Source organism: Motacilla alba, chromosome 3 (assembly GCF_015832195.1).
Source record: "Motacilla alba alba isolate MOTALB_02 chromosome 3, Motacilla_alba_V1.0_pri, whole genome shotgun sequence".
NCBI classification, from domain to species: Eukaryota; Metazoa; Chordata; class Aves; order Passeriformes; family Motacillidae; genus Motacilla; species Motacilla alba.
In genome coordinates, this window is record NC_052018.1 from 39,455,237 (window position 1) to 39,480,432 (window position 25,196).

At 36.2% G+C, this 25,196-nt stretch overlaps 1 protein-coding gene across 7 annotated transcripts in view; it reads left to right on the forward strand.

Moving 5' to 3' along the window:
• FUT9 (fucosyltransferase 9) overlaps window positions 1-25,196 on the forward strand; it is a 105,785-nt gene that overhangs the window by 55,240 nt on the left and 25,349 nt on the right. For 4 of the 7 annotated variants that reach the window (XM_038131950.1, XM_038131949.1, XM_038131952.1 and 1 more), the window contains exon 2: window positions 18,320-18,413. The exons of 2 other annotated variants lie outside the window; for them this stretch is intronic. In XM_038131950.1, the coding sequence (XP_037987878.1) occupies window positions 18,347-18,413 (67 nt within the window). In that variant the 5' untranslated portion in view covers window positions 18,320-18,346. Of the gene's footprint in view, window positions 1-18,319; window positions 18,414-20,670; window positions 20,829-25,196 lie in introns of all 7 variants that reach the window. One more of the 7 variants, XM_038131953.1, reaches the window with a different exon arrangement.

Consider the following 25,196-nt stretch of genomic DNA (forward strand, 5'->3'; position numbering starts at 1 on the left):
CCTCGAACACAGTCACAAGGTACCACTAGAGAGGATCATGGCTTAGTTTTCTCAGGGACCACCTTGTAGGTTTAAGAGCTGTTAAGTGTCCCCAAAGCCATCTCTTCTCCAGGCTTAAAAGCACTAGTCCCTCAGCTTCTCCTCACAGGGCATGCTTCTGCCCCATGAGCATCTTGGTTGTCCTTCACTGAATTGACTCCAGTTTATCAGTCTTGTTTATCAGTCTTGTATTGGGGGACCCGGTACCTTGTCACAGAGTCTGGGTGACATTTGAGCACTGAATAGTGGGGGTTAATAATTTCCCTTGATCTACTGGCTGGATCCCCAGATGCTGCTGGCCTTTCCTGCCAGGGCACAGAGATGGCTAACATTCAGCTTCCTGTCTGCCAAGATATTCAGTTCCTTTTCAGCAGACCTGTTCCCCAGTCATGACAGGGGGTCTTCTTCCCAGGTGCAGGCCTTGGCATTTGTGGTGGAAATTTGCAACCTTTTCTTCTGGCCCATTCCTCCAGCCTGCTTAAATCACTCTGAGTCATAGCCCTGGCCATTAGCCCTTACCTACTTACTTGGTCACCAAGGCAAAAAAAATTTCTTACCAAAAACAATTTTTACCAAGAAACATCTCAGTTATCTAAAGATAAAAGCCCGTGTAAGATGGTCACTCACAAGTCAACCTAGCAGTGAGAACAGGGAGCTCATGAAAGCTAAGCCATTCTTAGTCTAAATTATCATAAATTTTTATTGAAACGGTCATTTTTGGTGCCCTCATGTGACTTTCACTGCTCATTTAGTGCAACTTTGGCATTTTCTTTACTTCTGAATAGGTCTTCTTGAGAAGAATGCATGATCTAAACCACCTTTGTTGAAAGCAGTACCAAGCTTGTTTGAATCTTCAAATAATACCTTTTTCACTCTTTCCTTATATACTAAATGCCACTCATAGTTTTTTTAAGTGCCAAAAATCCTGGAGCCAGGATTATCTTTAGCAGACAGGTGCATTCATAGACATGCTGTGCTTTTTTTCTTCACTAGACTATACAGGGATTTTCGTGTCGTCAAAAAGAGAAAAAAGTAAATATATTTCTGGCTTTCTTCCTCTCCAGATATACGAATCAAACACTGTAGTTCATATGGTAAACTCAGGGGTGCCCTTTTGGAGGCAGATATTAAAGTCTCTTCATCAACACACACACCAGAAAATTTCTTCGGTATTTTATTTATATATTCATATAGAAATATGAATATATTTTATTTTGGGTCAACAAAATAGTTTCTTTCCAATTGGATGGCAGTGTGTGTGTGGTCACGGAGGTGAGAGGTCATTCATCTGTCCTCACACAATGGCAGATGTCACTATTAAGACTGATCAAGGTTCAATACTTTCCATAGCCCCATGCATTGAATTTAGACTGAATGAATATCTTGTGTATATCCTGCCCCATAAGCTACTTAGCTCCATAGACAGTCATGATCCTTATATTTTCCTTGCCCAGTGTGATAGGGGTAACCATGGAAAAAAGAGGATCTAGGCTGAGGACGGCCACTATCATAGGTAGCATGGCCAATTCTTTCTTCCAGCTCTGGTTTTACATTAATATGCTACTGAATTTGAAATTAAATATCTGGTTCTGTTGTCTCTATCACCTGTATTCAATTACTGCCTTTTCTATTTCCACGGCTTTCAAATGTTAGTCAGCCTACTGAGCTCTTTTAGATCATCTTGGAATGAGATCACTGGGCTGCCAATCCCCAAAAACCCCTATTATTCCAGTAACATTTCCCTGCATGACTATAAAGCATGCCCACATCCATTGCTGTCTTTCATCCTCAGTCACTGATTAGCAATAGATTTCTTTTACCTTTTTGATCTTTCTCATAAGTCAATGCCTCCAGGACTCCTTATCACTTTGTTTCCATTTCATGGTCCTGCTCTCTTTTCATCAATAGCCTCTGAAGCCTTTCTGTCCAGGACTGTGTCCTCCCACAGCTGCTACAAAGAGGCACTGTATTTTTTTTTTCTTCTATCTGATGATGCCTTTACAAGAACAGTCCATGTTATTTTACTTTAATTTAGTTTATTTATGACTATCTTAGTCTGAAAAGAGAAAACTCTGAACAAATACTCAACTGGAACATATTTCCATAGTCCCCTGGTAACCCTGGCAGCTCGTATTCTCTTCATTATGGATTGCAGGCTTGTTATTTTCTTTTCAAAGTAAACACTTTATTTGCTTTATTTGTTTGTTGACTGGTCAAACATGTTAATAGCAACTCAGGAGAACATTGCAACAGTAAGCAAAGTTATACAGATTGAGAGCTGAGATAGCAGAGTTGATTTTGCCATGAACATTCTAACCTGAATTTTGCAATAGCTCTATATCAGATTCTAGAGGCCCTAGACAAACTTCTAACACTTGCTCACAAAACTCAAACAAACTGAAAAAGAAATCTGAAATTTTTCCCATTCCGATTTGGAGAAGCAGCTGGAATTTTCCAATTTTTTTTTTCATTTCATAGATTTACAAATAATTATTTTAATAAACTGAATTTAAAAAAAGCTCAAGTGAAAAATTTCAAGGGTCTCTATCATCTTTAGATGATCCCACTTCTCTGTGATTAAAAGGAAAACTATGTTAAGGATCTGAATAGAAATCAGAACAGCTAGTTCTCTATTTTGTTCAAAATACTCTTCCTCTTAATATGAATCTCCTGATCACAGCAATATTTTTCTAAATTTACTTGCACTTTGTTCATTTTTATTATGTTTGGAGGGCATTGTATAGGAAATTCTGAGACTATTCCTGCTGCAACTTTGAGCAGATGAGAGAAAATGTACCTCATTAGTTCCTAGTGACAACAGGACATTCTCAGGCACTCAAATACAGTAAAACTAAATTTTATGCAGTGCCTCACAAAATGAAATAGAAATGCCATGTGTTAACTTGTCAATTCTTCTACCAAAGGTAGTGATTTTACAATAATTTCTTCCTAGTTTAAAGTGTCGTCTTTGTACTCCTGTTTTAGAGCTCTTTGCTGCTGTCCATTTTACATAAGCCATCAGTATCTTTTCATCTTTGTTACAAGCTCCACACCTCACAGTCAACCGAGTTCCTCTCAGGCAGCACAGTTTCTCATAAAGCCACAAGGGACCTCTATGAGTTGATGAGGAGTTCAACAACATATTTACTGCTTTTAAGTGTTTGAAAACACAGCCTTAATATTACTCCTTTTTTATGCATTGTGAAATTTTAGTGAATTTTTTTTTAAGAAATCAAATATCCTTTATATCTATTTCTTTCCTTATGTTTGGTGCTCTATTTTTATCTTCTCCTTTGTGTTTCCTCACTGTGTCGTGCTTTATTGCACATCAGACACAATGATGCTCATATGCCTCATACCTGATTATTTCTATGCTCAAATTTCCTGGAATATTTACTGGAAAGTTTCCAAAATCACAAGGGCAACAAATAATCTTCATAAAACAGAACAGATGGCAGAAACCTTTGTATTCATTATGGCATTGTTGCTTTAGAAATTTACAGGTCCAGATGCTACAAAAAAAGATGGAGCTTGTTCACTGAGACCAATATCTGCTGCTTGTTTCACACTGAGCTAAAATTATGATAAATATGTCATCTTTTTATGACCCGGTAACTTGGGTTTATATGTGCAATTGCCTGTGGGCCTTTGTTTCCCTACTTCATTTTAATAAGAAAATTGTAGGCTCAAATGCAATCTCAGAATTGTAACAGTCAGAAAAATCCTGTTCATTCTCTTCTTAGCTGACGAATTCATATTGAGTTCATATCCATCAAGCTGGGCTAAGTGCTGAGAACTGAGCACTCAGTTCTTACCACTCAGACCTTGAGGTCTCAGCTTCCTCAAGGCAGGATAGATACAATGGCAGAATTGAAAAAGAAATGGAAAGATTATATGATACCTAGGATCTAGTTTCCACAGATATTTTTAGAAGAATATTTTTTACTTCAGAAAAGTTTCACCTGACAGTCTCTTTTCTACAAAAAACTAGTGTAGCCAAGTAAAAACATATAAGAATCCTTCCAAAGTTGCTATTGGCCTGTTTTTAAACTAGAATGTTCAAATACCGATCTTCTGTAGACTGACTTGGAAATCCAATGAAGTCTCTTTCCTTTACCTTCAGACTGAAGATATCAATAGCTGTAGATAAACTTACCTGGGAGGAAGATAAATAATTACATGCAATGATAAAGAGCGGAGGAGTTGCCTCAGAGGCACGCAAAGATATAGAATAACATGATGATGTCAAGTCAGTGCTTTCTGAAAGCAAAGTAGGAAAAGTCTACTTGATGCACAATGAATTCACATTTTTTGGAAAGTTGTGCAACACTTAAATTTAGTTTAGACTATTCCTTTCTTTATTTGAATCACACTTCCTACAAATGTTAATTCACATAAACCAATACTTCACCCACAAAAACAGGGTTGAAGAATGTTACTTGGGTTGGAAAGCCAAAACACAGAGCTGGGAAGTGTCAGAGTCAAGGTTTGTCACTGTCAGTCTACTCTTGTGTGAATGTGTTATATCTTTAATTGCACAATCCCATACTGGTTTTCCCAAAGCACCTTGCCTCACTGGTCACAAAAGTTCGAAAATTCTCAGTGAATGGCAAAAAAAAGGACTCAGCTATTCAAAAGACACTTCTGCTAAAGGAAAGATGAAGAATTTTTGGCCAATACAACAAAACTGACTAAAAAGGAAGTTACTTTCACTTTATAAAGGTGAAGCAGGTGAATATATAGGGTTGGCATCAAAGCGTCTAAATACTGGTAAGTTTTGACATGGAAGTAAATTGGAAGTATACTGTTTCCTTACACAATTTTTAGAATATTTTAGTATTTAAATGCCAACAAACTTTAAAAGAATCAAGCTGTTTGACTTCTACTGACATTATTAGTAGCTGCCCAGCTGCATTCTTCAGCAGCAGCACAAGTTTTCCTCCATACTGCATTTTATAATAGAGATTATAATGCACAGTTTGAAACAAATTATAAGACAGCCCAGTTGCACAGATAAATTATAAAGTAAGCAAATATCTTTAGTTGTATTTAATTGCTAGTCAGTAGAGCTACTGGAGGAAAAAAATGTTATGCTAATTTCAGTACCAGGAAGATAGCAACAGAAGGATAAGAATAATGTGGATGATCAGGTAGTTCCAGCATGTGGAGCATATTTGGAAGATCATTAAGAACAGGAAACCACACTGCTCCCACTCAGCCTCAGTCTGCAGTATTTTTCTCTGATTATAATTTATTGTCTTTCCTTAAGATTATTCACCATCTGGAAGAGTCTTTAGCTGACCAAAACCAGGAGACAAGAGGCAAGACCTGAGGAAGAATGTCAAGTACTTAGCTCACATATTCCAGAAGAAAAGTTAGATAAATCAAAAGCAATCAGTACCATCACTCAGGACTTTTGACCATGTTCTGAAGACAAAAAAAAAGAGAAGTAATGCAGTGACCTAAAAGTCATCTTCCAAATGCTCAAGGCCATGTTACTTATGATAGCCAGAGTAAAAAGCACAAAGACGGTCTCTTTTGCACAGAACGTTTTCTAGGTAAATAATCAAGTTGAAGGTTGATGAGAATAAACAAAGACAAGATTAATCCACCTTCTCTTGTTAAATCCATTCCATAAACTGGTGACTTCTAAGCTATTAGATGCTATGAACTCACTTCTATCTGTAGCTAATCAGCAGCTTAAGCTCCACCATAGACAGGCCTGGTCAAATTGATTCATGAGTTTATGCCTGACATAAAATCTGACTACTTTGCCTTCTATCTACAAAGCAAAACTCCCAAATCACAAAGTTAGTTTTGAAGGCATTTACATCACTGTTCCGCCTAGCAAACCAGTATGGTATGAATGCACAAAGTAGATGTAAATGAACGGGAGAAAAATCTTCAAAGGAAATACATTCATGTGGTAAGATTCATGCAAAGAATTTGAAATATAAAGTGCATAAGTCTCATTGGGTTGCCTGTACTTTAAAACTCTGTCAGAGAAACACAGAAGCATTTTCCCTGCATGTCACTCCATTACTTATTTTATGTCCAGTTATGGAGCTATTACAGGCTTTAACAAATAGCTATTTTATGCTTTAAATTGAAATATCTGGGCAATCTTTTTTTGTGCAATTCATAGGCACCTAATCTGCAAGAAAACAATTTTATTTCTGCCTTTCTAAGATTTCTTATTTGTGTGTGTTTAAATAAGTCTCAGTTTTTATGAATATCTACATGATCTCTTGGTTTGACTTTATTTTTCCTGAAAAAAACTTTTACCTGCTTTATTTATTCTGTGGGGGTTTTTTTGTTGGGTGTTTTTTTTTGTTTGTTTGTTTTTTTTGGTCAAAAGCAGCATAGCTAGCTTCAGTTTTATTTTGATAAATTGCTAAATAAATATATGTTTGAACTACAAATTCAATTACAGAAGGTAGGATGAAAAACAGAGCACTTAACAAAAGTAATTACAGAAACAGATTATTAAGACAGAAAAGAAACTTGACCTAGGTATGTCATGTTTTACTGGAGCTTGAAGTTTGAAGCAGCTAAGCTTTGATCCTGCAAAGGCATGCTCAGAGGCTTGCTTTAGCTCACTAAAATTAAGGGGGCTCTTTGCAATGCAAAAGAGCAAGCAGGTGCATCCATCTTTCTAGTACCATGGCATAAATGTGCCAGTAATGAAAAGCGTGCATGAAAGCCCACAGTCTCACTGTTTAACAGTTTTAGAGAAAGTAATGGAAATTATGTTAATCTGAACTCCACATTGTTCTTGATTTACATTGTATTTGCTAAAGATAAAAAAAAGACGGAGTCTGAAGAACAAAAAAAAAAAAAAAGAATTTTTTTGGTATGGTACTAAAGAGAAGGAATATGATACTGAAGAGACAATCACCTTCATGATGTGCTTCCACGCAAGAATTGCTCACCACAATATGGCTTTTGATTTCTTCATTTTTTGAACCATTGTCATTACACAGAAATTCATGCAAAGCTAATTTAAGTCAGGCAAATCATTTACTCTTGCAAATACTTTGGATCATTGAAAAAAAATACCAGATCCACTTCCAAGAAAAGGAACCTTTTATATTGTTAAGAACTTTGGTGAAAATAGGGCAGTGATTGATTCTGACCATGCTTAGTTTCTGCACTGATTTTTTCCCATCTGATCATTTCTAAACAGCTTATTGGTACCAGATAGTTTAGTAGTTAAGACAAAAGATTTTCTCACTCAAGTCTGTGGTAAAATACGCCCTTATTCTAGTGAAATAAGGCTTTGTTTTGGTTTTTAAATTTCTCTTAAATTCTGACCCAAGTGTAAAGGGATAATCTTGGTTTATGAAGACAATGAGACTCGCGGGGTGTGATTACAAAGAGGTCCAAAACAGCATTTCATGCACCTGCCAAACACTTTAGATGGTTAATTTGCAGCTTAACAGTACACCATGAATATTGGTGAGTTTAAAGCTATGAAGAGATTATCTATAGTCTAACAGATTATCTATAAACTAACTAACTATAAACTAACAGATTACCTATAACCAACAAAAGAGATTATCTGTAACTAACAAACTATGTTTTTTAAAAATGTATTTCATTATTTTATTTAAAACCAAGTATTCTGTCTCTAAATGAGTTGGTAGACACAGAGAAGTGCTGTTTATTGGTGGAATTGCAAACCTGAATCAAAGAGATGTTTACTGCTAGTTCTTGTAACAGATGTTTTCATTATTTTGCAATTTTAAAAGTGAGTTGATGATTTTTTAAAATATTTTATCTTAAAGTGGTTTTATTTATTTATTTATTTCAGTATTCTTTTCCCCATCCTCTGCTACCAGATGAAAATTAGATACGAATTCAGTTCTTTGCCCAAAAGATTGGGCAAGGAATCGCTTTGGTGTGGGGTTTTTCTTGATGGTTTGGTTTTTGTTTTACTTGTGGCTAATCTCCCTTACCCATTTTATTTCTATATTTGAATTTGAATTCTTCTATAAGGCAATAGTGTCTTCTTTGGTAGTGCAGTAGTGTCAGTAGGACAACTGCACAGGCTCTTTTTCAGTTTTCATAGTGGTTGGGTATTCTAATTCCTGTGCAGAAAAAAAAATATCATTTTTGCAATGAAACTATTTTGATTAGATAAATGTTCAGTTCTACACTAGCTGTAACACTCTTTTGGTGGCATAAATCACCCCTATGTGAAGGACACGGCAACAAAAGGACAAAAATGAGCTGGTTAGAACTGCCCATTTGCAACATTAAGGACATTTCACTTCAGAGAAAAATTCTACACAAATGGATTTAAATATTTTATAATTCTCTGGAAGAGAAGCCTTCTGCATATAAAATCTATGCTGCATCACTTAATTTTCTTAAGTGGATGAGGGGGAAATGCAGCAAAAAGTCACTTATCTTGTGCTAGTTCAACTATTGTCAACTCATGTGTGTCAGTTTTCGGAATAATAACTGGAAAGAGTGAGCAGGCAATAGCTCCAAGGTATATAGTTTGCCCTTATACATACAGATGGAAATTCTAGGGCCAACACAGGTCAGGCTTGTACCTTCTAGCACTGCAAAAATACAGTGAAAATATATAGTTGCTATATATTCCCAAGACAAGAGTTCTCAAATTGTAAAATATTTTTACCCTAAATTTCAGCTTGTCTTCATTCCTTGTGTATTCTTTCCCTCTAAGCACTTGTAACCTTGGATACTTGCCAGCCTGCTAGTAAAAATCCTGATCATGCAATCCTTATTCAAACAAAATCTGTTGTTGATTTTTATTAAGCCTGTTCTGCTCTCTCTCATATTTACCTACACATTGCTACAGTGTCTCCAAAGGACACAGGATACAGACATACATGCTGGGGAAAATATAACTCTCAATTTGGGAATTGATCATGAACATTTCAATCAAGTGGAACTTCCAGAAGAAAAATAACTTCTGTTTTTTTTTTTTTAATCTATTGGCCAAGTTACTGTGTTATTGTCCCACAATACAGCTGTTGAAGGTAATGTTCCCTTTTTTTAGATTTATGTACCAAAAATTTTGTTCCAACGTGTAGGTGTGAGGAATCATGTGCATGTGCCTGTCCTGCCTTTTTCAAACCAAAAATAGGGCACTTGAATCCAAATTGCTTCAGTACAATATTCTCTAAATAACTACCCAAGATGATCATTATCTTAAAATTATTCCTGGGAAATGCTTTTGCATGTGCTTAACTCTACACATGAGTAGCAGCTCAGTAGAATTATCAACACACATCAATGAAAATTACTTTTATAGCTCATCTAGAAAGTTAGTACAGTAAGGAATACCAACATCCTTAGATATTTTGAGTTTTGGAGAAACACAGAGTGATTCTAGTTTAATACAAAATGTTTGGCTTATATTGCAAATTATATTAAAATCTATTTTGTGTCTTGAAGTAGGTCAATTAAGGAAGTATAAAATGCTGTTTTTGTGAGTGGAATAGGTTTACACCATAGCTAATTAGACAAGAGCAGAAGAAATAGTTCAAGAAAAATTATGTTGTCAACTAAGAGAAACAGCAAAAAAATCACTTCTAGAAAAAAAAAATCACAGCATCAGATTAAATTGGGACAATGAAAAAGAGGCAGAAAACTGACAAAAAGAAAAAGTCAAATTAAGATAACCCATGGATAACAAGCACGCAAAAAACCCCCTGAGATACAGTGAATGCTATTTCATCTAGAAAGATAAAGGAAGTTATCTGATGTTTTAAAAGTAACAGAGAAGAACTTGTAGTGGAAATGGCTTTCTCAAATCTTTTGATGAACAAAGTGGACTGGCTGTCAATGAACTTAACGATGCAGGAAGAGAAACTACTTGAGGCTGAAGCAGCAGATTTGTATTATAAAAAGGCTAGACATTCACTTTAATATTTTAAATTACTTTATTTTATATATGAGCTGAATTTACAGTCAGCAAAAGGAAATAAAATGTTAAATAGTTGTGAAATATTTTAGTTCTAAATAAAGACAATTATGTAGTATTTTGTACCTTTTTGTAATAGAACACCAGTAAATTTTAATCTGTTTTTCAATACTATTTAGATACTTACTGGTATTTTTCTGTATATGTGAGCCAAGAAAGAAATTATCAGCAAGCAGTACTTTAATGTAGGAAGGCTTTGAGGTCTCAAGAGACTAGTTCTGTTGCAGAAAGTATCATGCTGCCTAATTCCCATGAGGACAACTTACCTAGTGTAAACATCAGTTACAAATAGGCTTTCTTGGATGAAGCTGGAGAAAGTTGAAAAAGACTTTAAAGATTTGCAAAATTCTTTCACAAAGAGAAGAGGACTTTCCCATAAGATCAGAAGCAGCTAGGGATCTGGTAATTTGGAACCAAAGTAGCCATGTTGGTTACATATATGAGTTGGCAGATAAGGGAAACAAGTTTGTACTAACCCAGACAGGAGCTCGGAAAAATCCCACTTCCATTATTAAGCATCATATATCTTACCTCGTGTCCATGACCATCCAAATACTTTGTCTGTGTTCAGTGTTAAGGTCGTGAGTAATTCTGCTTAGTTTAAGTGTGAACATTCAGGAAGTTCAAATGGAAAAAATAATTTTTTCCAAGTCTAAATTCAAAATAGCATCCAAGCTTCATGGGTGAAGCTTCTGTTTTGAAGATGAGTGTTTTAAGGCAACTATAACTATTCTGGCTTTATGCCTTCTCAGCACAGGAAGAATTTACTTCTTATCTTTTCAATTATCTCCAGGTCAAACATTATATTTACTGAGGAACTACAATTGAGCATATTGGCAGGATTCCTCTAGAACACACTTACTTAGATATGCGTTGTAACAACAAAGTTCTGCACTGATGAGATGTGGAAAAAACACAAGCCTTTCAGCCTCCATTTCCTTCATAGTCTTGGCTGACAAAATGCAACAGGGGAAAAAATAGAAGTTGTTTCACCACCATCTTTCCACAATGAGTTTGTTGGTTTGTTGGCTAGGTTGTTCTTCTGAAAATACTTGCTCTTACTTGGATTTGGTGTTCTTTAAGGTCTTTTCCAACCTTAACAACTCTTGAGTGCTGTATTCTACAATCATGTATCCTTCACATCTGAGGAAGGAAAGGTCACTTAACACCTTATTTGGTAGCCAAAGTCAGGGGCTGGGCTTCAGGACCCATATTCCAGTTAAGGAGACACGACATCTACCATCTGAAGATGCCTATTTGTAAGCACAAGGGAGTTGTCGATTAACCCTGCTCTGGACTGGTTTATTCATCAAATTGTTTCAGCTGCTGATAAGTGCAAATCCCTCTTGTACACATCTATATGTTCCATTTGATCAAAGGAACAGGGTCATCTGATTTTATATTTCAAACCCAACTCCAAGTGCTCCCCTTCTCAGTAGCACAGTACATTCCTCAGTGCAAACATTACACTTGGCTGCAAGTGTGGAAGTTTTAGGCATTGCAGCATTAAACTATCTGCCTGAACCCTTTTCTAGTTCTTAATACAAGTGACTCAGCACTGTATTCTCCCATTCTTCAATTTCCTGTCATTAGAAAAAGTTACAAAAATTGCCGTAAGATTTAGATTATAAGAAAAGGCAGAAAAGCCAGAAAAAAAGTGGCGATTCTGCTGCCTGCATAAATGACTAGATGATGCATATGAGTTCAGAGCAGAGGAAATTATTACTAACACTTGTGAAGGATGTATTTCAAAGAGTGTTTAGGATGATTTCATTTTGGAGATTAATGTTAAAAGGGAAATTAGTGGTTGCAGAATGGAAAGATGATTTGTGAGTGTTATCTGGGATGGAATCTTTCAGTTCGGGAAAGAATTGTAGATGCCAGGGCAATCTTAGGGCTATTTTGCACTCAGGTATCATACTTGTAATTTGATGGAGGAAAGATGATAGAAAAACGGGTAAAGAAATCAGTTAACTCGGGAGCAATGCAATTATTGAGATATAATTCATACAAACAGCATCCCTGTTATTGGCTATAAATGCCTTTTGGCTTCTACTTATGAAGTATAAATGCATTTTATAAACCTCCCTCCTCACCTGTGTTTTGAGAGCACACATCCTGCAGAAAAGGCCTCTTCTTTAAAAGGATTAAGGGGACAGTACCTTCATTGAGGTAGTCACACTTCAAAAGGAGAAAGAGAAGACAATGTTGGCTTCTGTGGCAACCAAGACAGCATCCACTCAAGTTCTAACATCTCAGAGACTAAGTGCAGAATTAGTTGTCTACTCAAAAAGATAATAAATAATGCAATTAGATTTAAAGATTTCAGATTATTCATTCAGAGTATTCAGCAAGCACCAAACAAAGAGAAATCAGTCTGGAGAGACAGAAGACCGTGCTGGAAAATATTTGCTGTATAGAATATTTGTAAAGTACGCTGTAAATAAAGGAAATAAAATGAGGATCAGCAATAAGAACCTTGACTTAGTGTGCGGACATAGGAATACTCTGTGTTTTTCTTACCTAAATGTTCCATCCCTTCCCACCATTAGACTGGATTGCCATGAGGCAGTGCTTGCAGATTGTTCAGATAATCCAGCATTAAAAAAACAGCGATGCCTTAACTTGCAAGAGAAAATTTTCAGTTCTTCCTTTTCCATTGCCTTTATTGCCACGATAAAGCCGTGTGGCTCCTCCAGATGAGCTTATACCATGTTTTCTTTTATTGCTGCTAAAGCCCTCCTCAGCTCTCTTAAGTTTTTGACCAGGCTCCTTGCAGCACTTCTCTGCTCATATAAAATACATCTGCCAAAATAGCCATGTCAGTTGATTTGACAGGCTTGCTTCTGTTCTGAAGCTCTTTCTCCTTCTCCTGTTTCCTACTACATCAGAGTCAGCCTTTATGTTTTTGCCATTGCACTCGCCTTGCAATCTGTCCATCTTTATGCCTTTAGCTGCTGTGGTAGCAAATACATTTCAAGTTCCTTCTAGGTTGCCCTTTAGTGCTACAATAGGCTCCTCAAGTTGATCTTGCCATTAACAACTAAGAAAAGTTTAAAAACACCAAAAAAAGAAGAGTGCACTCTGGTATGAATTCACTAGCAAATAGAATGGCTGATATAGATCAGATACCTTAAGTTTTCTAAAGCCATTGAGACCTGCATACTTAAATGCTTGATCTTCCTTGCTCTATTTTCGTATTATCATTCTTCTCTTCTTTTGCTGCCATTATTTACTGTATCTTGGCTCAGGCAAATATTTCTTGCGGCAAGTTTTCCACCTGCAAGGGAATGTTCCTAATGCAAACACAATGAAATTTTTGTTTTGATGGAGCCCTCCAGGAACTTGACAAAAGATATGTTATTATTATAATATTTTAGAAGCTATAACTAAGTGCTACATGAACCAGTTAAACTACATCTTTATAAAGAGGTGGGTTCTGTGGTCATCTAGTTTTGCAAAATATTTAAAAAGTTTGAGCTACCAGATGACCCAAATCAACTCAGTTTGAGATAGGCTCTGTCCATCACCTATTAAGCAGGACATTACTCCTAACAAAAAAGTGCAAGTCAAATGCCTCTGAATAATAAAATGTACTGTATACAAAAAAAAGTACTCTAGATTTTCAGTTTGAGCAAAAGCGACAAACATACTTATCATAGTTTAGAGCCATCAGGAAATAACATCTTCCATTTCTTAACTACTGTTTTCCACACATGTTTTATAGTACAGCTACCATTTACATGTATTTAAGTATTTCTCAGATAATGTAATACACTCTAACACTATCTTTTCTATTTGTAGTAACTAATATTTTAAAACAGTCTTTAAACAAAAAAAATTAAAGCAAAAAAATTTAAAGCCGAAAACTCAGTTTTGCAGATGCAAGAACCTTACATCAAATTATTCCATTTAGAATCTCTAAGAGCATTGAGCAAGCTCACTCAGTCCCTAAGCTCACATTTGCAGGAGGAAATTCAAAAACAGCTGAACAAATGCATATGTTAAGCAACCTGACCTTGACTCTGTGCTCTGTACATTATGCTAGTGATGTCTTTGTAAGCTGTTGTTTCAGCTGAGCTAATGAGTACAATTCCTAGACAAGATCAGACTGAGAGCTCAGGAGAATGCAGGTGACTCAGAGCTAATGCGATATTAGATGGAGCAAAAAAAAAGAAAGAGCAAAGACACACACTTTTGATTTCTCTGAGGGAGTAAACAGAAACACTAAAAAAAAGTCTATTGGAAGAGAGGGAGTGGGAAAAGACACCTTTGGTAAGCATAGGGAGTTAAGAGGTTTTGTGCTGGAATTCATTTTCAATATTTTGTGAAAAAAAAAACTGCTCAGAGCATCCTGAAGAGTCTCTCACTGGGAAATCTCACTGTAGCAAGTAGCTGCTAATTCCATTTTAAATTAGTATGTGTTCCTGAAGTACAACTTTGGCCTTTTAAGAACACATCTATTGAATGCTTTAAGCCAAGTGTTCTTCAGCTGCTTGAAGGTAAGTGTGTGCAGCATGGTGGTTATCCCCTGGAGCTGTTCTCCAAGGCCTGCTGTGTGTTTGGTGCAAGCCCAGTTTTATCCCTAGCACACCAGACAGTTTTAATGCAAGCTACAACACTCAGCTGAAATCCTTACCCTACACACCAGCAAGCTGGGAATATTCAAAAGGCTTTGACCCAGCTTTGAAGGAGAATTTGGCATACTTCAGAGAAAATCAGAGGCTAATCAAGAGGCACTTTACTGAGAAAGTCAATGACAGTGAACTAAGAGAAATCTTTTAGTGTATGAACCAGATAAAAATCAATTTTTTCACATTATTTACCTTTAAAAAAAACAAGAAACTCTTCTATTTAGGTCTGAAAATACCCAAACTAGAACTGAAATATTCAATGGATTTGAAATAGCTAGGAAAAGGCAGTGAATACAAAATAAGAAACCTCATGTTTTGCATGTTTGGTTCTTTACACTGAAGGTCAGACTGGAGAGGTATGACAAACACATGGGAAAGTTGGACAGCAGTAATTCAAAGAAGAATAAACATATTGTGCCTTTTTGATATTCTAATTGCATTTCATCCTTCTGCTTCTTCAAATCACATCTGACACTTATATAGTTAGATTAATCTGATATATTGCAAATGTATTCCAGGGTTGTAAATGTATTTGGCACATTAAAAATATGATCATATTGGTCAAAAATATCTGCATCTTGTCCTTCTAAGGACATTCAAAATTTTTTTACCAGTAAGTCATAAAGTTTGTGCTCTTACTTTGCTCCAAACATTATTTAACATACTTGCTACATGGTTTAGATCTGTCATTTTCACTTGTCATGCCCAGTAGCTCTGATGTCCTTAGCACTCAATAATATGAAATAGTACTTTTTGCATCCCTGAATTATTTTCTGTGAATTTAAGACCTGTCATACTGATAAATGTTTAATTCTCTTCAAGCCTGATAGAAGAGATTATTATTCTGTCCTGAAAAGGCCGGTTTTCCTCATCACAATAAAACTTATTATATTTCTACATGTTATTAATATCATTTTAAATTAAAAATATTAAATTATCATTTCAAATTATAAATAAAATAAATAAGTAAATAATTAAACTGAAAACTTTATTCCATATTTTCTAATTGTTTTATTGTGTTATTTTCTTTACCACAGCACTTTTGTAAACCATTTTTGCATCTGTGTTTATTGTAGGCCGATTTTATTTTATTTTGGGGTGTTTTTTGTTTGTTTGATTCATTTCATGTTGGTAATAGCATGATGGAATTTATATCCTGAGCTGCTGCTTGCAGTTTTCAAATAAAATGCTCTTCACAGTCTGCAACATCCTAGGTAGTGACACCGCCCTTTAAATTTTTATTTTAAAAGAATGTAGAGAAGACTTGTGCAGACAAGAGTTCTATGTACACTGTTTTGCACCCTGTTTATAACAATTCAGGACCTGTACTTCAACTTAGTCCATAGTCAAGATATAGAATGTTTCTGATGCCACTGCATTTTATATCTCCGTTCATGAGAATACATCTAGGCGAAGTCCACAGAGCAGGATTAAATGTAGATAGGAAAGAGTACTAATCCCCTGGTTTTGTTACATATTTTGTGTGAAAGCATTAGAATTTCTCCATGCAAAATAAAATTATTTTTTATAACCAGAAAGGATACATGCACCTTCTCCTAGTTTATGCGGACAAATCAGGTAGGAAGTTCCACTTGCTTAGCTGCATCAGATATTTAAAGAAGTTGAAGACCTTTGTCCACACACCCCAATCCAAAGTAACAATACATGAAGTAAGACCAATTACGATAAGAAAATGTTTTCATAAAAAGACCATTAACCTCTTTCTGTTGAACTATGTAGGACATTTTTGAAGATATTTGTTGGCTATTAATTGTTGCTTCAAAGTAGCAGTACTTTTTCTTCTCAAGTACTACTCCGTAATTTCTCTGAACAATTCATCAACCATTAGAGCGCATTTGGTAGCTATGCAGCCTTTTTCTTGTAACTGCTGCTTGAGAGGTTTTCTTAATGTTCTGTCTGGGGTACCCAGATCCAGCAGCTGTGTGGGCCAGACTTGTGCTTCAGGAACTCATCACCTGCAAAACAAATCTTGTCTGTTGCCTACGAGAGTATTCACCAGCTCAATCAGAAGCAGAAAGTTGAGGGCTTTTTTCCATTCTCCAAGACCTGCATGCTAAGCCTGAAGACAATGAGTTCCATGCTGATCTGGGGGGGTTTTAAACCATTAAATTGTAGTCAATATATTTTATCCAGAAGGCACTCTTTACCCATCTTCCTGTGGAACTGGCAGGTACAATCAGTGGAGGTAGACTTGAACATTATTATTCTCTACTTCACATGTGTTGCTCAGTACATTTCAGTCAGGGTAGTTGCTGGATACAGGGCTATAAAAAGGAAAGATTTTTTTGTGATAAAATAGCTGGGCAAAAATATCAGAGCTTGGTAATAGCAAAACAATGTTAATCATTCATCACACTCTGCAATCCTATCTATATTCTCTCAGAAGATATAAATACTAAACAATTAAGGCCCATAATCTCTCAGCAAGTTGACTCTTACTATTTCTGTTTTATAGAAAAACTGCAGGACACAAAAATGAAACACTTTTTTAAAGGTCACAGAGTAAGACTGCTGAAGATGTTCAAATAGATTCAAACTCTGCTGATTCTCATTTTGTTTTTTTAACCGAAGAACAGGTTTTCTTTGCAACATTTCTCTCACTCATTAAACATCTCTTGCATAGTTTAAATTAAGAGCATCATTAAGAATTGAAGTTAATTACCTTCTCTCCTTTTAAAAACTATTTGCTGATTTGTATATTGGATAGATTCAAGCAGGTTTTCTCATGTGTTTATAATGGTAAAATATCTAAACACAAATATGAAAATAATCATGCTGCTTTGCCATGTTTTTATGGTATAAATAGCCAATAACACCCACAGCAACTTTTTTAACACAAAGATTAGCAAATATGGGGGTTTAATTGGATTCTGTTTTCAAACATATCAAAGCCTTTAAAGACTAGTATTTACACTCTCCTTTATTCTTCATTATAAGCCAACCTGATGTTATGAAAATTAAGTCAGTGTTTGAACCAACAAAAGTTCTGCATTTTTCTAGTGAAATGAGAGAGTAGTTTTTCACAGTATGTTATGAAAGAATTTCCAAAATCTCATTTTCGAAAGCAAGTACAAGGCATGGAGATGGCAAAATTTGGAAGTAGGAATGTTAACTTTAGTAAATTCCCCCGGTATATTATTTGAATTTTCAGGTCCTTACATAACAGCAAAACATTTAACCTACAGCCACTTATGGAAATATTTGAAATAGAGCCTAGAGAGTCAAAGTCTCATTGAGGAGGACTTAGGCAACAGCTTCATGCTCCTAAGTTCAACTGTTAAGGCACCTGTGGGACATTCTACCCTCTCAGCTGCCATGTAGGCCTTCTGTCTCTGGAGACCTCTTCATCTAAATTGTTGGTAAAGTTTCCAGCATGAAAATCCAGACTGGCTGCTTGGCTCTGAGGAAGTCTCAGACCTTTGTACTGTGACTGAGTGACAAAAAGCCTGGGGACATGTCACTACCCTCCTAGGATTCTCAAATCAAAACATGTTCTCCCTATAGTATGTCTCACCCCCACATGATTTGTGGAGCATGACTGAACTTTACATAAGTCAGCATGGAGAGAGAGAGAGAGGAACGATACCTAATTGACATGTAGCTGAAAGCACTGACTTATGATGTCACAAGATGTCCTTAAAATGTGTTTTGTTTTATTTTAAAACAGATATTTGCCCATTCTGCAATCTGTCACATGAAGCTGCTGTATTCTAGGATGCATCACAGATGGAAGATTTTGTCTCCACAGCCACAATGTTCTGGTGAGAATCACATTCCCTTACAGTAGTCAAGTATTTAAGTCTCACCTGTGATGCACAAAGACCTTTATTTCTGAATTCCTCCTTACAGCTTAGTTGTTAGATTTCTTTCCTGGAAGAGAAGAACTCAAATCAAACACAGAAAATATCTGGATTTTATTCTCCTATTTTCTAGAATGGCATTTAAGACATGCTCCTTACTTCCCCCACCTGCCAATCCAGAAAGAACTGACCCTACTTTATCTACTTGACTCCAAAAGAGGATTAATAACTCTATCCCAAGAGGAAATAAGAAATAAGCATTTAGTCTCCCTAAAAGACAGCCATTTTGTGAATTACTTACTTAGTAGTCTCTCTCCTTAAATATGAAAGTAGATTAAACACCCAATTTAGAAAATATGCCTAACTTTTAGAAGATTGAAGTCCCAATTAAAAATGTCTAGGTAATATTTGAAAGCAGTGATGGATTTCTAACACATATGGATGTCAGGTGATTTTTCAAAGTGGGACCTTATTCCTTCCACAAATAGGATGCGTTTCACCAAGCTTACTGTTTTGACTTGGGACTTTGTAGAACTCTGCAACATATAGCTCAAGCTTAAATTACACTTGTTCTCAAAACCATTAGTACGTCCTAAATCAGGAATTTAATGTGGCCATCATCATTACAGTCACATAATAAGAGTTAACGGGGGTTTTTGTGTATAAAAGTGTTAATTTCATTAAGATTCTTTATATTTATTAAATGTCTAGTCCAAAATTAGGTGATTTATTTGTACTCCGTGTAAAACAGTTATAAAATAATCTCTAAGAAGATTTAAAAAGCTAATTTTATATATAAGTCTTTGCAGAGAAATGGAAACACTTGCTGATACTTAATATTTCATCTTCTTATTGTCACAACACCTTTTTCTAGCTCTTTTTTCTTTAGCTCCCACAGAGAAGGGATTCGGAAAGAAAATAGAAATAAGAGTCTTCACTCATCCTTATTATTCATATAACAAAGTTTATAAAACAATATTGTGAGCTTACTAAGAGCATATTAAAGTTATAATACAGAAAAAAATTATCAGTGATCACTGCTGTAATTCATATGCCTTTAAAAAGATAGCTATGAATTGAAAATCATATTTTGGGGAAATAATCTGAAGTAGCTGAGAGAAGAAAACTTTGGGGTAACTTTGACCTCAGAGACAATGGCACAACTGAAAACTTTTAAACTCTTAAACTTCCTCAAAAATAACCTTTGTTAATGAATTTTAATAGCAACATGCTACCATGGCATAACCACACTGACAATGCAGTAAGAGAGAAGTTAACATGGGACAGAACCCCATAAATACTTTTGTTGTCTTCTTTGTAATGTGTAACTGCTGTAGTCTACTTCTTCTTATTGATTTCTTTGGGTTTAGATCCATGCCATCTAAAAAAGCATTTGAAATATGTCTGAAGGTAATTAATAGAGTAACAAAGACTGCTAATTCTAGTCTACTACCAAGTCTCTAAATATACAGTATATAAAGGCAGACAAAATGTAATAATAACAATTGCTGTACTGCACATCAGCTTGGGACGTATTTTCCTAGTCTGCTTTCCCTCTGTGCCCATCAGTGTTATCCTTCTTCATACCACCTTGAGGCTAAAAACTGCTTTTTCCAGGCTTTGAAGTCATACTAGAATAGAAACTGTATTTTCTCAACTTTAAAAAACTTGGTGTCAATAAAAGAAAGTGCATGACAATCCTTCAAACAGGAAATCCTTTACACACAAGATCCATGCAGTGCATTACTATTACCTGTACGTGCCTCCTGTGAGCAAAGTTCTGACCCCACTGCCCTTTGGTGTAACATTGTAGGCGTGCTAATGAATTGTGATTCATAAGGACAGCCACAATGTCTTTGCAGTGTAAGATCTTTGCTGCACAGTAGATCTGGCCATACTCAAGAAGTGAGCCAGATCTGCTCCATGTTGTTTTGCAAGGCATCAGTGCAGTCAGCCCCCCCAAAGCCATGCTGAAAGGTTGGATACATCAGCTCAGATAAATTACAGCTGGTGCTCCCACGATATCAGAACTAAAATGATTTATTTTGGTCTCATTTGGAAAGCAAACACATTGAGGCTATGATCTGGTGATCTGGACCTACCAGAAATGCAAATCAGAGTTTCTTCTGCAATTACTACAACCTACTATGTGCACGTGACATGACACTGAGATTAGGAAGTAATCTGATAGATCACTTTTTGATTTTTGCTTTTCCAGTCTGCTGAATCTCATCTGCGCTGATTTGCAAGCCCAAAGCTGTCACAGATCCCAATTACTCACTTAACAGAGGATTCAGTCAGTACAAGAGAAACAGTTACACGATATTAGTTACATGATAATTTCTGTACCTACTTTCAGAATGCTGTACAAAGAAGGTGAGTCTCTTTAACTCCATTTTTTTTTTGAGGAAACTTAATCAAGGCATAAGATCTGACTTGCCAGTGTCCGCATCAGCTCTTTCAACATTCAAGCAGACCAGGTAAAATGTCATCAACACTCAAACTTACAATAGGTTGCTCTCATTTCTAATTTCTGTCAGAAGTGCCATCACAGCTTCTCTTCTATGGTAGTCTGAAGTATAGTTGTATATGTAAAGGAATTAAATGATACTTTTAAAGTGTAAAGAAGTTTACAGTGAAATAAACCTGTTCCTTTTGGTGTAGAGGGAGATTTTATTTATATAATAAAAATCTTTAATTTAAATATCAGACTAGTAATTATGCATTCCACAGTTTCTTAAAAAACAGGTTTATTTATGGGTAACATATCTGGCTATACCAGGATTTCCAAAGCCAGGCAATTGCTGTAACACTCAGCAATGTTTTGGGAGCAATGCTGAAAACTGATACCTTTATTAAGTAGTGAGATTGACAATCTGAGAAAAAAAACTGTGGAAGAGATTAGAATGTGCATTTGGGAACACTTGCTGCAGATCAGACAGCTTTGATGGTTCAGGATGAAGTTTTCACCCAAGAACAGATTCTAGATCTGAGAGCTCTGCAAAGATCCTAACCTTCTTTTTTTCTTTAATAACAGAATAAGGAAAGAGACATCTTTAGTTATTTACAGCATAAGTCGCTCTGAAACCTTCTTTTAGACTTCAGTATATCTTTCCCCAGCAGAATAAAAGTTTCATGTATTTTTTGCACAAAATAAACATATTCTTCATATTTCTTCGTATTTTAGGAGCAAGGACAGTGCTGGCAAACCACAAACCACAATCATTGCTTTCTTCACCAAATGTGCAGAAGGAATGTGTATACATTATCGGGGAAGAGGAAGAAGTTTTTGTTTCACTAGTGTTCTCACTGGTAGAGATGCCAACAGAGGATAGGAGTGTAAAATTCATGGATCATTTTAGGAGAAAAGAAAAAAAAAAAACAAAACAAAACCACAATTAGCAGAAAATACTTCACCGTGCATGCTAGCATGCTAACCAACACAAACCTACCATGCAGGAAAACAGGACAGGAGCATCCAATCAGTAGCAAATTTCTCCAAATTAGAGCAGTTATTCTCAGTTATTCTTTAACAGTAATAGAGCTAGAGCTATTCAGATCATATTCATTCCACACCTCTGATGAGTTCCAAATCACAGAGAGCATCACTCAAATATTTTTCTACTCTGGGTCTACGCAATTGCTAAACCAGTTCCTAATGATGCATTGCAGCCAAGTGTATCCAGCACAACTTTAGCTCCTGACACAAAATAGGCTGCAGTCATGGTTCAGATCCATGTGGCATCAAAAGAAGAAAAAAAAATCAGAAAATGTAGAAAAAGAGCATTTCTTTGAGACTGTTTTAAACCTTCCACGTTAAGGACTCTCTGCCTTGAGAGTACAAGCAGCAAGTTCTTTATACTCTATTGGAAATAGCAGTGAAACTCAGGAGCTGCTTTCCTACAGTCTCCTAGCAGGATTTTTTGCAATCAGTACTGTATTTTTTGAATCTTAGTTTTTGGGGTAGAGCACATTACTTTTTCAAGCTTTGCAGTACTGCTGGGATTCCTAGAAATGTATCTCCTTGGGAAAATGGAACCTCTGGGAATTCACAGTGCTGCAGAACCCAGGAACCTCAGGCATCCTGGATTTAGGTTTACCATGATATTGAATCAAAACCAATGGTGAAAACATTTCAGATAATTTTATGGTGTGAGATTTTTTTTTGTGTGTGTGTGAATTCATATGCATGTATGCAAGCAAGAGGAAAGATACTAAGAGGCAGAAATTACATTGGTTATGCTCTTTCTTTATCATCCTTCAATGTTATAGGGTCCCAGGAGTGAGGTGCACTGAAGTCTGGCAATTCTCTTCCATGTTTAACTGCTCCTCAGCAGCTGTCTAAGCCAGAGCAGTTCACAGCATAGGTGTACTTTCCTGCCATGTTTAGCTGTTCAGATCTATGTTCTGTAGTGTGTGGGGGAAGTTGAACAAGCTAGGATTAGAGATGCTGTTCAGCTCTTTGATTGCAATAACGCTACTTCCCTCATCACAGACATTTTGATTGGAAATCTGCAGTGAGAGTCACAAAGGACAATGTTGATGTAATTAGGATGCTAAAATGACAGTGACAGAATGTTAGTTGAGCTGTGGGAATGACATCTAAATAGTGGGTTTCATACTCTGTATTTACCACCAAAATACACCTTCAGACTTATGACGCACGATAGCAAACATCTGCCACCCTTATTACAGAGAAAGTGGAGTAACAGCAAGGGGGTTATTTAGGGAGTAACAACAGCTTTCAAAACAAAAGGCAAAGTGCTGATCAGTCAAGACCAGGAAAGTCCATATGTGTGCTTCACCTATCTTTTTTGCCCTTAGAAAGACATCTATCCATTTCCCTATGCCAAGCAGCTGTTTGGAATGATTCTCCTTAGGAGACTTCTCCATTAAAGTTAAAAGGGAGAGGGCTAAGAATTGCCCTCCCTTTATCATTTATTTATTAAGCTTCCCTTGCTTTGCTTTGTCTAAGTGATTTTCTTCCCTGGCTGCTACAGAAGGAATTATATTAGTATGTTGTACTCAGTTTGATAACAGGTATACTCTACATCATTCTGTGGTTTTGTTTATTATGCTGCTTTATGTGGCATCATAACTTGACCAGTTTAATGTACAGATATATTTATAGCTTAGTGGTCATTTTTATACTGTGGCAAATCAAAGGGAAATTTGAGAACAGTGATTCCCAAATACATGCACATATTGAAAGCTTACAAATGGATATATGGGCATACTAAAAGTGAGGTCCAGTATGGAACCTCACCAAAGATCAGAACAGGACCAGGTAGATGTTGGGCCAGATGCAGGCTCTGGATCAGACATGTTGAGAAACATGTTGAGAAACATGGGAAAAAGCAGCTTGGTTCAGAGCATCATCATTGGTCACAGTGCTGTCACCTGCAGCCAGAGTCCTCCAGATGTGAGAAGCAGGACAGTGAGGAAACTGGGTTTGGTAACAGACAGAGCTGGACACAGACAGAACATAATATCTCTTATTTCAAATGAGGTATCTGTGATGCCTTAAATTTTATCTTTCATAATTTTTAGATTCTGTAGTGCCTTAGTGTGTGACTCTGAACTTCCTATAAAGTGTTAGCAAGTTCTCTTCACAGTTTAGTTGGACAAAACAATCCTATTCCATCTTGAGAACCAAGGACACCATTGCAGCTTTAGGCTCAAGAAGTGTAAACAACGATGAATTGAGGAGAGCAATCTGGGAGGATGGGACTTCATAACCTGAAGTTGTAATTGGACAATTGACCCCAATATATAAATAGACCAAAATTTATAAAAGTGTGAAAACTCTTGATGGGTTGTGCATCTTGCATCCATCTTGGGTCCATCTTGGGCAGAACCACGGCCAGGCTCTTGTACTGCCCAAGGTGTATCCCTTGAAGGCCTTTTAATAAATACCTACTTTATTCCTTTAACTCTGTCTAGCCTCTGTTCCAGGTCAGCCTCTTTAAGCATCATTTGCACAGCAATCTACACAAAGCCTACAATCACAGGTCCAGAGTGTGTGCAAAATAAAGTGTTATAACCAAATTCATGGGATTTTTAATCCATGCTCATTAACTAGGTAGCAATTACACCTGAAAGTGTCAGTGATTAGATCCTGCAGTCATTTTTAATTGAGTGTCTGCTGCTGGGGTAATAAGGTCCAACTCCAGTAATGAATTAGTTGAGTGAAGTGTTGTGAAATGCATGTTAGATTAAGAGCTTACATGAAATGTCAGGGATGTAATGCACCCTGCACCTTGTCTCTATGAAAGTAACAGTAGCACCCTTAGTGTAAACATGCATAGGCATGGAAATTAATTCTGCATAATAAATAACATAGCGAAGCCATGATTCTTCAATTTTGATTCAATAATACTGAATAAATAGCACAGTAGGACATATGTGTATTATGTCTTTAACAGAAAAATAACTATCAATAAACTGCCTCTGTTCTGCCATCTTTATTTTGGATGAGTCTGGTGGTCCCATCTCTCCTGCACACTCTTGAAGTCTTAAGGTTTCCAGTTCTTCAATATTCCTTGTCTGACCACTGATAATCTTTCCCCTTTCTCAGAGGAGCAGTACACAAAGAAAAAAAAAAATGCAATGCTTCCAAGTCCTTTTCTCCCAGTTTTTTCATGGATCTTTATTTCACCAGTTTTCCATATGAAACAATTGTTGCTGAATTAACATGCTGGACCCTATAAAGAACAATCAAAGTTCTGCTAACGTGTCTTAAAA